The following is a 16239-nucleotide window of genomic DNA, read 5'->3' on the forward strand; positions in this document are numbered from 1 at the left end:
ACTGCGCGCGCGCGCACTCAAATGCAGGCACTGCCCTGCGTTTGCGCCCCACCTGCGAAATATTAGGGGGAAATATTGGGGGGGGGGATATTTTGGGATGGAGGGTGCTGTCGGCAGCAGGATGGTGCCCGCTAACGACGGGCGATTTGGTTTTGGGGCTGCTGGGCGTGCAGGGCGGGGAGGAAAAAGCACCCCCGCGCACCTCCCCTTGGGTCAATTAATTAAATTTACATGAAAACCCAAAAAAACGGGTGGATAGAGCGAGCGGCGCGAGGGGCGTACACAATGACGTCGTTTATTTAAACGTTTACTCCAAGAAATATAAAAAAACCCCGTGAAGACGACAATTACAGCACTAACCCAGGACCCGCGCAGCTAAAGGACGAGTTGTTCCGAGAGTCTCGTGGTTTGGGGTTCTCCTCTTCCTCGAGCCTCCTCCTAAAAATATTCTTCTGGTGGGCAGATGACCCAAAATGATGCTTTTTTTTGGAGTAAAAGTGGGTTTGGGGTGATTTCTTCACCCCGTTTTAGTGGGGTTGCGGCATCCGCTCGTGCCGCAACCCCTCAAAAAACCCCAATATTGCTAAAAAAAGCGGAATATTTGCCTTTTCCGCCCAGCTGCTCTCCCTGTCCTGGGTATTTTCTAACACACACCCCCCAAAAAAATCCCCCAAAATAACCCCCAACCCCAAAGCGAATAAGAATAAAAATAAAACCCCCAAAACCCCCTTTTTTTAACTGCGAAACTCCCCGAACGGGCGCCAACGCCGCCCTCCCCGAGCACCCAGCGCGACCCGGCGGGGAGAGCGGCAAAGCTTTCCGAAACCACCCGATAAAACGCATCGAAAAATTCGAAAGAAACCCGACGAATTGTTAAAAAAAAAAAAAAAAAAATTAAAAAAAAATTAAAAAACCTATAAAATAAACCCCAACACCACCCAAAGCCGAATCGCCCTGGGGTTGCGCGGAGGCAGAGCCGGGCTCTGCTCGCAAAGGCACCTCGTTTCTCCAGCACAGTGCACAGCGTCGCAGGAGGGACTCCGGGCCGATACCAGGCGGAAATAATTAATACTAATTAAAACAAATTAAGAAAAAATTCCGAGCAAAAGCTTTCGGGCTCCCCTCTTCATCCCTGAGATCTCCCTGGGGTGGGCGAGGGCTGCGACGGCGGGGAGGGGAGCCCCGAAATGCAATTATAGCGCTCAAAGCGAGGGGGGGTATTTGGGGAAAAAAGCCCCCCAAAAATAGGAATATTGGGGGGGGCGGGAGGGGGAAAAGGTGTTTTGCAGCTGCTTCAGGTCCCCAATTTTACCCCCAGCCCACGGCCGGGGATGTTTGTAGCCGGGAAAAGGGGAAATAATAAAAAGCGATGGAGAAAAATACAAATAAAATTAAAATAATTATAAAAAGACCCCCCCCAAACACTAAGCCTGGACGTGCCAAAAGGTCCTGCTACGGTCGGGAGCTCAAAAAAGCCGGGGGGGGAGGAAATAAACCCCCCCAAGGCTTTGGAAATGGGAGAACAGGTAGTTAAAACCGCGGCTGGCTTGGAAAAGCGGGGTTTTGGGGGGGACCCCGGGTCCCGGCGGAGGGGGGGAACCCCTCAGAGGGTGCGGGGGTTGTATTCGGGCAGCTTGCGGAGCTTCTCTTTTTCGGCGTCGCTCTCGTCGCGGGCGATCACCAGCGAGTGGGCATAGCCCATGGCCACCTGGGATGGGGGCGGAGGGGGGAAACTGAGGCACGGGGTCACGTGCCTCGTTCCCCGCTGCTTCCCCCCCACCCCAGCTTTTATCCAGGACCGTGTTCGAGCAGCCCACGGGTGTGATGAGTTGTGTACAGCCTCAGCCATTGAAGGGGGGCGTTCACACACCCTCCCTCCAGCATCCCATGGGTGTGATGAGTTGCGTACAGCCTCAGCCATTGCAGGGGGGGCGTCCACACACCCTCCCTCCAGCATCCCATGGGTGTGATGAGTTGCGTACAGCCTCAGCCATTGCAGGGGGGCGTCCACACACCCTCCCTCCAGCATCCCATGGGTGTGATGAGTTGTGTACGGCCTCAGCCACAATAATTATTTAAGGGGTGGGAGCCTGCATGCCCTCCCTCCAACATCCCATGGGTGTTATAAGTTGCGTACCGCCTCAACCACCGTATTTATTTCGGGGGGGCCCACGCGCCCTCCCTCCAGCATCCTCCGGCGGGGTCCCCCCCTCACCTGCTCCGTGTAGATCCCATCCAGGGTCTTCACCTCTTGGGCGGCCGTTGAGGATTTGGGCTTGTGGTCCCCGTAGCCCTGGCAAGTGCATCCCATGGAGAGGGGGGGGAAAATCAACGTGGGAGGGGCGGGGGGAAGCAGCCGGTCCCTTCTGCTAGCGGCTGGGGGGGCGTTTTGGGGTGTCGAGGGGTTGGGGGTCCCCGGTAAATCCTTCTTACCAGTTCCCCGAAGGTGGGCGAGGGACCCCAGCTGATGGTGCTCTCATCCGCCGCCACGATGATGCTGCTCTTCCTGCAGCGGGGTGCAAGGCAGGGTGACCCCGCGCCCCGCCCCCCCGACATCCCCACTGGCAGCTGCACCCCAAAAATAATCCGGGAAATTGGAGGGGTTGCGGGGGGTGGGACTTACCCACAGGCCAGGCTGCGGATTTTCCAGCCGCAGAGGTCCTGCACGGCTTTGGGGTACATGGTGGACTCTCGGGAGGTGTTGGTGGCACCCCAAAAAAACAAGCCGCCTGCAAACCCCGACATCGCCCGTCAAGCCACGCCACCCTCCCCGAGCATGCATTGTCCCCCCCCCAAAATACCGCCGCGTTCGCTTGGAAACGCCGCAATGCCGACCTGTCTCGCTGACGGCGAAGGAGCACGTGTAGCCGGCGTAGATCTGCGCCGCCCCGCGCCCCGGGAAGTCGAAGAGCTTCACCAGCCGAGGCACCATCTCGTCCTTCTGCTCGGCGTGGCCCAGCCGCCCGTAACCCCCAAATCCCCAGGAGAAAACGCGCTTCTGCGAGTCCAGGACCAGCTGGGGATGGAGAAACGGTTCCCCCACCCCGGCCCCAGCGCTGTCAGCAGCTGAGACCTGACCAACTCAGCGCAGGGAAAGCCGCAGCAGCCACAATTAAACGGCATCGAATGGGGTGCGTATTGCGAACGCCAAACGCGCCCTGCAAATCTCTGTCCTTAAACGCACGTTGCCAATCTGTAGCCTTAAACTCACCCTGCAAATCTCTATCCTCATACGCATGCTGCAAGATGAGTCCTTAAATGCACGTTGCAAATCTCTATCCTCATACGCACGCTGCAAGATGTGTCCTAAAATGCACGCTGCAAACCTCAATCCTTAAACGCACGCTGCAAATCTTAATCCTTAGCATGCATGCTGTAAATCTTTAGCCTTACATGCACCCTGCAAGTATTCATCCTTAAATGCACGCTGCAAATACTTACCTTCACACGCACGCTGCAAGTATTTACCCTTAAATGCACGCTGCAAGTATTTACCCTTAAATGCACGCTGCAAACCTCAATCCTTAAATGCAGGCTGCAAATCTTCATCCTTAGCATGCACGCCGCAAAACTTTATCCTTAAAACCACATGCTGCAAATCTCTGTCCTTAAAGGCATACTGCAAATATTTATCCTCATACGCATGCTGCAAATCTTGACCCTTAACTGCACCCTGCAGATCTTGATCCTTACACGCACCCTGCAAAACTCTGTCCTTAAATGCACCCTGCAAGTATTTATCCTTAAACGCACCCTGCAAATCTCCACCCTTATATGCGTGCTGCGAGAATTCATCCTTAAATGCATGCTGCAAACCTCAATCCTTAAATGCAGCCTGCAAATCTTTAGCCTTACATGCACCCTGCGAGTATTCATCCTTAAACACACACTGCAGATCTTTATCCCGACACGCACGCTGCAAGTCTCTATCCTAAAATGCACGCTGCAAATCTTTATCCTTATATGCACAATGCAAATCTCTACCAGTAAATGCACGCTGCAAATCTTAAATGCACGCTGCAAATCTTTATCCTTATATGCACAATGCAAAGCTCTACCTGTAAATGCACGCTGCAAATCTCAAATGCACGCTGCACATCTCTACACATCTACGCATGCTGCAAAACTTTAGCCTTACACCCACACTGCTAATATTTATCATCATATGCACGCTGCAAATTTTAATCCTTAAACGCAGGCTGCAAATCTTCATCCTTAGCATGCACGCCGCAAAACTTTAGCCTTAAAACACGCGCTGCAAACCTCCGTCCTTAAAGGCGTACTGCGAATATTCATCCTCATATGCACGCTGTATTTATCCTCCAATGCATGCTACGACTCTCTAGCCTTAAATGCACACTGCAAACGTTTACCCTTACATGCACACTGCAAATCTTCAGCCTTAAATGCACCGCGCAAATATTTATCCTTAAACGCACGCTGCAACCCTCTGGCCTGAAATGCGCCCTGCAGATTTTTACCCTTACGCTCACCCTGCAAATCTCTTCTCCTTAAACGCTCCTGCAAACGTTTCCCCCTACACGCACGCTGCAAATCCTTAGCAATCGCCGCAGGCTGCGGGGATTTACGGTTAAGCGCAAAACATTCACGCCTACCGTGTGGTTGGCCCCGCACGCCACGTCCCGCACCACCACGTTGGGGACGGGCAGGATCTGCCCGTCTTTGGTCTTCTCGATGAAGATGGCCACGCGGCGCGGCACCAGCTCGCAGTCGTACTCTATCCGTTGCGCCCGGGCGATGAATTTCCCATCCGAATTGTGCCCTGCGGGCGAGCGGCGGGATGAAAACGGGGCGTCCCCCCCTCCAACACACCCCGTTATTTCCGAGCCAGCTGCAGAAATCCCCCCCTTCCTCCTGCAACCCCCTTTTTATTTGCAGCTCCCGCCCCGCTACTGTCGCTGGAGGTAAAGAGGAGGGATGCTTTGGTCACCCAAATGGGGGAAACTGAGGCAGGGACCCTTTTTCCTCTCCCCCAAGCCTGTCATAGCTCAAAATCCCAGCAAAGCGCCCCAAAAAAGCGGCGTACCCAGCTGCCCGTACTCGGGGCACCCGAAGGAGTAGAGGTTTCCTTTGCAATCCATGATCATGCTGAATTCGGCCCCGCAGGCCAGTTTGGTGATGGGCTGCCCGTTGTACATGATCTGCGGGAGAAGCGGAAAAGCGGGTTCGGAAAATAAAAGGAGGAAAAAAAAAGGCAAAACCCCGCGGTTCCCGCGGGGAACCCCCCCCAAATCCTCAAATCCGGGGTTTGGGGTTTAAATTCCTCTTTGCGTTTATTTGCGCGGCGGCTGCAAAGAATCCCTCCCCGAGAGCGATGCTCTCGCCTCCTAAAGGGGTTTGGGCTCTGCCAGGGTTGGGGTGGGTTTTTTTTTTCTTTTCGATGAGAAACCCCCCAAATCTGCTGGGTTTTCACCCCCAAAACCAGGAGGGGAAGCGGGGAAAGGAGCGGCGATACCTGCGTAGGGCTGGGCACGGCGTCCGTCTGGTTCCCCAGCCCCAGTTGCCCCATTTTATTCTCCCCGAAGGCGAACACGGAGCCGCTCTCTACAACGCACCCCCGGGGGAAAAAAAAAAAAAAGAAAGAAAGAAAAAAAAAAAGTGGTGTTTTTGGGGCAAAACGGGCCGATTTCAGACAATTTGGGCAAAATGTGAGGTTTTTTTTCCCCCCCCCCCGTCCTCGAGACCTGTAAGCGCCAGCGTGTGGTTGCGGCCGCAGGCTGCCAGCACGATGGCTTCGCCCCCCAACACCTCGATGAGCTTCGGGGCTTCCACCCGCTTCGTGTCCCCGTGGCCCAGCTGCCCTTTTTCGTTGCGACCTAACCCAAAACCGCCCGGTTTGCCAGCAAAAAAAAAAAACCCGGGAGGACGAAGCCCGCCGGCGGCACGGCGGGCTGCAGCCAAGGGTGGGGGGGGGGCGTTTTTTTGGGGTGCCCCCCGCCGCTCACCCCAGCTCCAGAGCTTGCCCTCGGCGGTGATGAGCAGGCTGTGAGCGGCGCAGGGACCCGAGACGACGCTCCGCACCTGAATTCCTGAGAGACAGCCGTACCTGTGCGGCCCCCACAAGTTCTGGCCCAGATTCCGATAGGCAACTGGAGGGGAGAAAAAAAAAAAGGGGGGGGAAAAAAACCCCAAAATAAATCCATGAGTTAGGAAAAAAATGAATTGACCGGCAAGGCGTGAAAAACAAGCGGAAAAAAAGTAATTCGATATAAAGGCGTAAAGAGCAAGAAGCGCTGTTTATTTTGCTATGCAGGGGACCCGGCGCACCCCAAGTTGTGGCCCAGATTACGCTCTGCGATGGAAAAAAAAGCCTCCAACATATTAATTAATAAAATTAGTAATTAAATATATATGCAGATAAATAAGCAGAAGAATTAATCAACTATAAATGCATCAAAAGCAAGCAGCGCGCTTATTTTGCTTTTCAGGGGACCCTGTGCACCCCAAGTTCTGGCCCAGATTACGCTCTGCGATGGGAATAAAAAGCCTCCAACATATTAATTAATAAAATTAGTAATTAAATATATATGCAGATAAATAAGCAGAAGAATTAATCAACTATAAATGCATCAAAAGCAAGCAGCGCGCTTATTTTGCTTTTCAGGGGACCCTGTGCACCCCAAGTTCTGGCCCAGATTACGCTCTGCGATGGGAATAAAAAGCCTCCAACATATTAATTAATAAAATTAGTAATTAAATATATATGCAGATAAATAAGCAGAAGAATTAATCAACTATAAATGCATCAAAAGCAAGCAGCGCGCTTATTTTGCTATGCAGGGGACCCTGTGCACCCCAAGTTGTGGCCCAGATTACGCTCTGCGATGGGTATAAAAAGCCTCCAACATATTAATTAATAAAATTAGTAATTAAATATATATGCAGATAAATAAGCAGAAGAATTAATCAACTATAAATGCATCAAAAGCAAGCAGCGCGCTTATTTTGCTATGCAGGGGACCCTGTGCACCCCAAGTTCTGGCCCAGATTACGCTCTGCGATGGGAATAAAAAGCCTCCAACATATTAATTAATAAAATTAGTAATTAAATATATATGCAGATAAATAAGCAGAAGAATTAATCAACTATAAATGCATCAAAAGCAAGCAGTGCGCTTATTTTGCTATGCAGGGGACCCTGTGCACCCCAAGTTCTGGCCCAGATTACGCTCTGTGACCAGGAAAAAAAAGCCTCCAAACATATTAATTAATAAAATTAGCAATTAAATATAAACGCCGATAAATAAGGAGAAAAATTAGTGGAATAAAAATGCATCAAAAGCAAGCAGTGCGCTTATTTTGCTATGCAGGAGACCCAGCGCACCCCAAGTTCTGGCCCAGATTACGCTCTGCGACTGGGAAAAAAAGCCTCCAAACATATTAGTTAATAAAAATAACAATTAAACATAAATGCAGAAAAATTCAAAGAAAAAATAATTAAAATATAAATGCATAAAAAACGAGGAACGTTGCTTTGCAGGAGATCCGGTGCTCCCTGCACCCCAAGCTCGGGCCCAGATTACAATATGCAACTGTAAAAAAACCCCCACCCTCCAAAAAGATTAATTAATTAAAACTTAATTACATGTTTATGCATTAAGAATAAGCAGAAAAAATGAATTAAATATAAAGGCACAAAACCCAAGCAGCGCCTTATTTTGCTCTGCGGGACACCCAGCGCACCCCGCATCCCAGATGACGACATGCAACTGGTTTAAAAAAAACCCCAAAAATAGTAATTAAAAAAAAATTAAGTATAAAAGCATAAAAAGACATTAATTAAAAGGCGGCGGGGGCTGGGCTCCGCTGGAGCCCCTCACCTTGCTGCTTAGGCACTTCTTTGCGGCCGATCAGGTCCCAGTTGGTGGCTCCGAAGATGAGGAGCTGCCCCCGGCACCTGGAGCCCTCCAGCCTCTGCGGGGAGCGGGGAGAGCACCAGTGACCGGGGGGCACGGGGGACACGGGGACATCAGTGACCCAGGGGGCACGGGGGACATCGGGGACACGGGGGACATCAGTGACCCGTAGGGCATGGGGACACGGGGGACATCAGTGACCCGTGGGGCACAGGGGACATGGGGACACGGGGGGCATGGGGACACAGGGGGCATGGGGGACATGGGGACACGGGGGACATCAGTGACCCAGGGGGCACGGGGGACACGGGGACACGGGGGACATCAGTGACCCAGGGGGCACAGGGGACATGGGGACATGGGGACATGGGGGACATCAGTGACCCGGGGGGCACGGGGGACATGGGGACACGGGGACATGGGGGACATCAGTGACCCGGGGGGCACGGGGGACATGGGGACACGGGGGACATGAGTGACCCAGGGGGCACAGGGGACATGGGGACACGGGGGGCATGGGGACATCAGTGACCCAGGGGGCACGGGGGACATCGGGACACAGCGGGCACAGGGGACATCAGGACATAGGGGACATCGGGAAATGGGGGACATTGGGGACATGGGGAATGTGGGGGACATCAGTGACCCAGGGGGCACTGGGGACATGGGGACACGGGGGACATCAGTGACCCGGGGGGCATGGGGGACATGGGGACACGGGGGACATCAGTGACCCAGGGGGCACGGGGGACATGGGGACACGGGGGGCACGGGGGACATCGGGGACATGGGGGGCACGGGGGACATCGGGACACAGCGGGCACAGGGGACATCAGGACATAGGGGACATCGGGAAATGGGGGACATTGGGGACATGGGGAATGTGGGGGACATCAGTGACCCAGGGGGCACTGGGGACATGGGGACACGGGGGACATCAGTGACCCGGGGGGCATGGGGGACATGGGGACACGGGGGACATCAGTGACCCAGGGGGCACAGGGGACATGGGGACACGGGGGACATCAGTGACCCAGGGGGCACGGGGGACATGGGGACCCGGGGGGCACGGGGGACATCGGGGACATGGGGGGCACGGGGGACATCGGGACACAGCGGGCACAGGGGACATCAGGACATAGGGGACATCGGGAAATGGGGGACATTGGGGACATGGGGAATGTGGGGGACATCAGTGACCCAGGGGGCACTGGGGACATGGGGACACGGGGGACATCAGTGACCCGGGGGGCATGGGGGACATGGGGACACGGGGGACATCAGTGACCCAGGGGGTACGGGGGACATCAGGGACACGGGGGGCATCGGGGACATCGGGGACACAGGGGGCATCGGGTACACGGGGAATGTGGGGGACATCAGTGACCGGGGGGGGCACGGGGGACATCGGGGACACGGGGAATGTGGGGGACATCAGTGACCTGGGGGACACAGGGGGCACGGGGAACATCAGTGACCCAGGGGGCACGGGGGACATCGGGACACAGGGGGCATGGGGGACATGGGGAATGTGGGGGACATCAGTGACCCGAGGGTGTGGGGGACATCAGTGACCCGGGGGACACAGGGCTGTGGGGGACACAGGGGACATGAGGGACATAGGGGACATGGGGGGCACAGGGAATGTGGGGGACATCAATGACCCGAGGGACATTGGGGATACAGGGGCATGGGGGACATCAGTGACCTGGGGGATGTGGGGGACATCGGGGGCATGGGGGACATCGGGGACAGAGGCAATGTGGGGGACATCAGTGACCTGCGGGATGTGGGGGACATCGGGGGCATGGGGGACATTGGAGACACAGGGGGCGTAGGGGACATCAGTGACCCAGGAGATGTGGGGGACATTGGGGTATGGGGGACATCGGGGACAGAGGGAATGTGGGGGACATCAGTGACCTGGGGGGTGTGGGGGACGTGGGGGACATGGGGGATGTGGGGGACATTGGGAGTTGGGGGGGGACATCACTGACTCGGGGGACATTGGGGACATGCGGAATGTGGGGGACATCGGGGACACGGGGAATGTGGGGGATACCGGGGACATGGGGGACACCTGGGACAGCGGATGTGGGGGACGGGGGGGACACAGGGGACGGGGGGGACATCAGGAATGGGGGGGACACGGGGGATGGGGGGGACACAGGGGACATCAGGAATGGGGGGGACATGGGGGGGTGCCCCCCAAAAAAGGGGGAAAACGGGAGCGATGCAAAGGGGGTGCAGGCTGGAGTGGGGCGGGGGGTCCCCCCGCTTGTGCACCCCGATATTGTACCTGGGTGTTTCTTCCGCACCCCACCCCCCCAAAAAAAAAAAGCCCCAAATGGGTCAATTCCCCAAAATCAACCCAAAAGGGGGGGGGGATTTCCCCTCGGCAGGAATTAGGACAAAAGGGGGGGGCTAGCGGCTGGAAAAGGGGGTACCCCCCCCAATTTGGGGGTACCCACTATGGGGATGGAGTTGGGGGAGTGATTTAGGGGGTGCAAATGGGGTGAAACTCTTGGGGGGGGCAACGCGGGAGCGCCCCGATGGGGGGCGGTGAAGGGGGTGTGCCTTTTTGGGGGTACATCGGGGGGGGCAATGAAGGGGCAAATATAAGGGGGTGCACTGGGGGGTGTTGGGGTGCGTGGGGGTGTAATAAAGGGGTGCAATGAAGGGGAGCGGTGGGGGTGCATTAAGGGGGTGTGCTGGGGTGCAATGGGGGGCAATGATGGGGTGTATTGGGGGGCATTAATGGGGTACAATAAGGGGGGGCATTAAGGGGGGCATTATTGGGGTGCAATGGGGGTGCTTTAAGGGGTGCAATGGGGGGGTGCAATAAGGGGGCGTGATGGGGGGTTCACTGAGGGATGGAATTGGGGGGACACGGGGGTTGCAAAGTGGGGGTGTAACGGGGGTGCATTAGGGGGTGCGATGGGGGGGTGCAACGGGGGTACAATGTGGGGGTGCAACGGGGGGGACGTTAGGGGAGTGCAATAAGGGGGTGCAATGGGGGGCAATGGGGGGCGCAATGGGGGTGCATTGGGGGTGCAACAGGGGTTGAATTAGGGGGTGCAGTGGGGGGGCAAGGGGGGGTGCAATGGGGGAGCGCAATGGGGGAAGCACAAGGGGGGGGCGCAATGGGGGGTTCAATGGGGGACCGCAAAGGGGGGCGCAATGGGGGGGCGCGCAAAGGGGGGGACGCAATTGCAAAGGGGGGGGCAAAGGGGGGTTCAAAGGGGAGTGCAAAGGGGGGGGTGCAATGGGGGGGGCGCAATCGGGGGAGCGCAAGGTTGGGGGGGTGCAAAAGGGGGGGCGCAAAAGGGGGGGCGGAAGGGGGGGTGTCCAATGTGGGGTGCAAAGGGGGGGGTTCAATGGGGGGGTGCAAAGGGGGGGCGTTCAATGGGGGGGCACAAGGGGGGGTGCAAAGGGGGGGTGCTAAGGGGGGGATGCAAAGGGGAGGGGGTGCAATGGGGGGGTGCAAGGGGGGGTCGTTCAATGGGGGGGTGGAAAGGGGGGGCGCAAAGGGGGGGGTTCAATGGGGGGGCGCAATGGGGGGGTGTTCAATGGGGGGGTGCAATGGGGGGGTGCAAAGGGGGGGGGTGCAAGGGGGGGGCCGCAACGGGGGGGGCACAGTGGGGGGTCGTTCAATGGGGGGGTGGAAAGGGGGGGTGCAAAGGGGGGGGTTCAATGGGGGGGGCGCAAAGGGGGGTCGTTCAATGGTGGGTGCAAAGGGGGGTCGCAAAGAGGGGGGGTGCAAAGAGGGGTCGTTCAATGGGGGGGTGGAAAGGGGGGGCGCAAAGGGGGGGCGCAAAGGGGGGTCGTTCAATGGGGGGCGCAATGGGGGGGCGCAATGGGGAGTCGTTCAATGGTGGGGTGGAAAGGGGGGGGCGCAAAGGGGGGGGCTCAAAGGGGGAGCACAATGGGGGGTCGTTCAAAGGGGGGTCGCAAAGAGGGGGGCGCAAAGAGGGGCCGTTCAATGGGGGGGTGGAAAGGGGGGGCGCAAAGGGGGGGCGCAAAGGGGGGTCGTTCAATGGGGGGCGCAATGGGGGGGCGCAAAGGGGGGTCGTTCAATGGGGGGGTGGAAAGGGGGGGGCGCAAAGGGGGGGGCTCAAAGGGGGAGCACAACGGGGGTCGTTCAAAGGGGGGTCGCAAAGAGGGGGTCGCAAAGAGGGGCCGTTCAATGGGGGGGCACAAGGGGGGGGCACAAGGGGGGGGGGGCGCTCAACAGTGGGGCGCAAAGGGGGGGTCCCTCCCGCCGCCCCGCTCACGATGCGCTCCTTGCTGTGCTCGGGCTCGCAGATAACGACGCTCTGTCCCCGGCCCGCGCCGCCTCCGCCGCCGGCCCCGGCCCCCGCTCCGCCGCCGGCCCCGCCGGGCCTGCCCTGCCGCCTCCCGCCGGGGCTGCCGGCCCGCGCCCGCCGCTCCCGCGGCGCCTCCTCCTCGCTGCTGCCGCCGCTGCTGCCGCCGCCGCGCTCCGGCCTCGGCCTCCGCCGCCCTCCCGCCGCCGCCGGGCCGGGCCTCCGCCTCGCCGCCCCGTTGCCCGGGCCCGCGTCCCAGGGCGGCCCCGCCGCCTTCCTCCGGGGCATGGCGCCTGCCCGCGGGCCGCGACGCCGTCACCCGCCCGCCACGGCCCGGCCCGGCCCGGCCCGGCCCCCCCCCCCCCGCCCGCCCTCCGCGCCCGGGGCCGGGGGAGAGGGAACGGGGAGGGGGGGGGAGCGAGGGGGGACCCCCCAAGAGCGCTTGGAGAGAGATGGGGGGGGAGAGGGGGGGCAATGGGGGGGGGAAGGGGGGGGGCAATGGGGGGGGGAAGGGGGGGGCAATGGGGGGGGCAATGGGGGTTGAGAAAGAGGGGCAAGGGGGGGGAATGGGGGCAATGGGGGGGGGAAAGGGGGGGGAAGGGGGGAGCAATGGGGGGGGCAATGGGGGGGGAAGGGGGGGCAAAGGGGGGGGCAAAGGGGGGATTGGAAAGGGGGGGCAATGGGCGTTGGGAAGGGGGGCAATGGGGGTTGGGAAGGGGGGGCAATGGGGGGGAAAGGGGGGGGCAATGGGGGGGGCAATGGGGCAATGGGGGTTGGGAAGGGGGGGCAATGGGGGGGAAAGGGGGGGGCAATGGGGGGGGCAATGGGGCAATGGGGGTTGGGAAGGGGGGCAATGGGGGGGCAATGGGGGGGGCAATGGGGGGGAAAGGGGGGGGCAAAGGGGGGGGCAATGGGGGGGAAGGGGGGGCAATGGGGGGGGCAATGGGGGGGTTGGAAAGGGGGGGTAATGGGGGGTGCAAAGGGGGGGGCATGGGGGGTTTGGAAAGGGGGGGGCATTGGGGGGGGCAAGGGGGGGGCAAAGGGGGGGTTGGAAAGGGGGGCAATGGGGGGGTGGAAAGGGGGGGGCAATGGGGGTCAAAGGGGGGGCAATGGGGGGGTTGGAAAGGGGGCGCAATGGGGGGCTTTGGAAAGGGGGGGCACTGGGGGGGTGCAAAGAGGGGGGGCAAAGGGGGGGCAATGGGGGGGCAATAGGAGGTTTGGAAAGGGGGGCAAAGGGGGGGTGCAAAGGGGGGGCAATAGGGGGTCTGGAAAGGGGGGGCAAAAGGGGGGGTTAGAAAGGGGGAGTTGGAAAGGGGGGGTTTGAAAGGGGGCATTGGGGGGTGCAGGGGGGCAAAGGGGGGGTTTGGAAAGGGGGGGCAATGGGGGGGTGCAAAGGGGGGGGTGCAAACGGGGGACAAAGAGGGGTTGGAAAGGGGGGGCATTGGGGGGTGCAAAGGGGGGGCAAAGAGGGGGCTGGCAAAGTGGGGGTGCAAGGAGTGGTTGGAAAGGGGGGGCAATGGGGGGTTTGGAAAGGGGGGGCACTGGCGGGGTGCAATGGGGGGTGAAAAGGGGGGCAATGGGGGTTTTGGAAAGGGGGGTTGGAAAGGGGGGGCACTGGGGGGGGTGCAAAGGGGAGGGCAATGGGGGGATTTTCACGGGGGGTGCAAAGGGGGGTGAAAAGTGGGGGGGCAAAGGGGGGGGTGCAAAGGGGAGGTTGGAAAGGGGGGGCAAAGGGGGGGATTTGCACAGGGGGGCGGGCGCAAAGGGGGGGTTAGAAAGTGGGGGGGCAGTGGGGGTTGGAAAGAGGGGGTGCAAAGGGGGGTTGCAATGGGGTGATTTGCGGGGGGGTTGCAAAGTGGGGGTGCAAGGGGGTTTTGGGGGGGCAAAGGGGGGATTTGCACGGGGGGGTGCCAGGGGGGTTGGAAAGTGGGGGGCAACGGGGGGTTGCAATGGGACGATTTGTGGCGGGGGGTTGGAAAAGGGGGTGCAAAGGGGGGGTTGAAAGTGGGGGGGGCAATGGGGGGGTTGCAATGGGCGATTTGCTAAGGGGGGGGCGCAAAGTGGGGGGGCAATCAGTGGGGCGATTTGCCAAGGGGGGGGGTGCAAAGAGGGGGTTGCAATGGGGCGAGTTGCCAAGGGGGGGGTGCAAAGAGGGGGGTGCAAGGGGGGGTGCAATGGGGGGGGTGCAAAGGGGGGGTTTGCGGGGGGGGGGTGAAAACCGGGGGGTTGCAAAGGGCCGGTCCGCGGAGGGGGGGCTGCAGAGGGGAGTTTGCAAACGGGGGGGGGGGGTAAAGGGGGCTTCGGGGGGGGGGGGGGGGGGCTGCAAAGGGACGCTTCACCGGGGGGGGGGGAATTCACAACCCGGGGGGGGGTGCACGGCAGAAAACCGTCCCGGAGACAAAAAGGCCGCCCCCCCTCCCCCCCCCCCGGGAAGTGGACGGGAGCTGTGCACGGGGGGGGGGGGAGGGGCACAGGATCCCTTCCCCCCCCCCCCGCACCCCCCACCTGCTCTCGGGGGGGGGACACGCTTCTCCTCCCTCTGCCCCTTTTTATTTACCCGGGGGGGGGGGGTGTGCTTTTTTGGGGGGGGCGCACAAACCCCCCCGCGCAGCGCCCCCCCCATCCCTCTCCCCCCATTTGCCCCCCCCCCTTTTTTTTTTAACCCCCCCCCGGGTGGCTGCGGGGAACAATGGGCCCCCACTGCCCCGCGTGGAGCCGCTGCCGGCTCCCCTCCCCCCACGCTTTTTAAGCCCCCCCCCCCCCCCCTCCTCCTCCCCCCCCCTCCCCGCGCCCCCCCCCCCCCCCCCCCCCCCAATTGCAAACCTGCTTTTAGGGCGAAGGGTGCAGCATAAAGAAAGCAACAACTCGGGGCCTTTGCAATATTTTTGGTGGTGTTTCCTGTTGCAGGGGGGAAAAAAAAAAAAAGGTAATTTTTTTTTTTTGGCCTTTTTCCCTTTTTTTTGCCTTTTTTTTTCCGCCCCCCCCCCCCCCCCCCGCGCCCACCCACCAGATGCACTTAAAATGTAAATAGGAGCCGCCAGAACAAACGCTGCGATACAAAACAGAAACACATGGATGGGCGGGGGGGGGGCAAAAAAAAAAAAAAAAAAAAAAAGAAAAGGAAAAAAAAAAAAAAAAGCAAAGCGCTTCATCCTGCGGCTGCCCAGGGCGGCGCGGCGGCCCGCACAGCGCCATCTCCAGGCCGGGAAGACTCAGGGGGAGCGGAGCAGCAGCGCGAAGGGTCCCCTTCTTCTCAGCCAGCAAAGGGGTCTCCTTCCGCAGTGCAAGGGGGTCCCCTTCTTCTGAGCAGCAAAGGGGCTCCTCTTCTTCGGCATAAAGGGGGTCCCCTTCTTCTGCAGCACAATGGGGTCCCCTTCTTTTGCAGCAAAGGGGTCCCCTTCTGCAGCAGCAAAGGGGGTCCCCTTCTTCTGCACAAAGGGGTCCCCTTCTTCTGAGCAGCAAAGGGGCTCCTCTTCTTTGGCATAAAGGGGTTCCCCTTCTTCTGCAGCACAATGGGGTCCCCTTCTTTTGAAGCAAAGGGGTCCCCTACTCTGCAGCAGCAAAGGGGGTCCCCTTCTTCTGCACAAAGGGGTCCCCTTCTTCTGAGCAGCAAAGGGGCTCCTCTTCTTTGGCATAAAGGGGTTCCCCTTCTTCTGCAGCACAATGGGGTCCCCTTCTTTTGAAGCAAAGGGGTCCCCTTCTGCAGCAGCAAAGGGGGTCCCCTTCTTCTGCACAAAGGGGTCCCCTTCTTCTGAGCAGCAAAGGGGCTCCTCTTCTTTGGCATAAAGGGGTTCCCTTCTTCTGCAGCACAATGGGGTCCCCTTCTTTTGAAGCAAAGGGGTCCCCTACTCTGCAGCAGCAAAGGGGGTCCCCTTCTTCTGCACAAAGGGGTCCCCTTCTTCTCAGCAGCAAAGGGGCTCCCCTTCTGCAACGCAAAGGGGTCCCCTTCTTCTGCAGCAGGAAGGGGTCCCCTTCTTTTGCGCAAAGGGGTCCCCTTCTTCTGCACAAAGGGGTCCCCTTCTCCTGCAGCACCAAAGGGGGTCCCCTTCTGCAACACA

General features: G+C 59.3%; 1 protein-coding gene across 1 annotated transcript; it reads right to left on the minus strand.

Moving 5' to 3' along the window:
• Positions 1–1348: 1348 nt before the first annotated feature.
• On the minus strand, positions 1349–12469 carry RCC2 (regulator of chromosome condensation 2). Its single transcript, XM_059829962.1, has 12 exons — positions 12152–12469; positions 7842–7935; positions 5967–6110; positions 5706–5837; positions 5477–5565; positions 5048–5162; positions 4617–4783; positions 2836–3016; positions 2624–2729; positions 2434–2506; positions 2216–2293; positions 1349–1708 (listed from the first exon to the last, which is right to left on the minus strand). The coding sequence occupies exons 1-12, from the start codon at positions 12467–12469 to the stop codon at positions 1604–1606; spliced, it is 1602 nt and encodes a 533-aa protein (XP_059685945.1). The 3' UTR covers positions 1349–1603.
• Between the last annotated feature and the right edge of the window lie 3770 nt (positions 12470–16239).

Source organism: Gavia stellata, chromosome 27 (genome assembly GCF_030936135.1).
Source record: "Gavia stellata isolate bGavSte3 chromosome 27, bGavSte3.hap2, whole genome shotgun sequence".
Taxonomy (NCBI): domain Eukaryota; kingdom Metazoa; phylum Chordata; class Aves; order Gaviiformes; family Gaviidae; genus Gavia; species Gavia stellata.

Coding starts and splice junctions, on each gene's coding strand:
- RCC2 (XM_059829962.1), bottom strand. CDS start 12,469: ATGCCCCGGAGGAAGGCGGCGGGGCCGCCCTGGGACGCGGGCCCGGGC. Junction 2,730..2,835: donor CTTCGCCGTCAGCGAGACAG/GTCGGCATTGCG, acceptor CGGGGTTTGCAG/GCGGCTTGTTTTTTTGGGGT. Junction 1,709..2,215: donor ATGGGATCTACACGGAGCAG/GTGAGGGGGGGA, acceptor CCCCCATCCCAG/GTGGCCATGGGCTATGCCCA.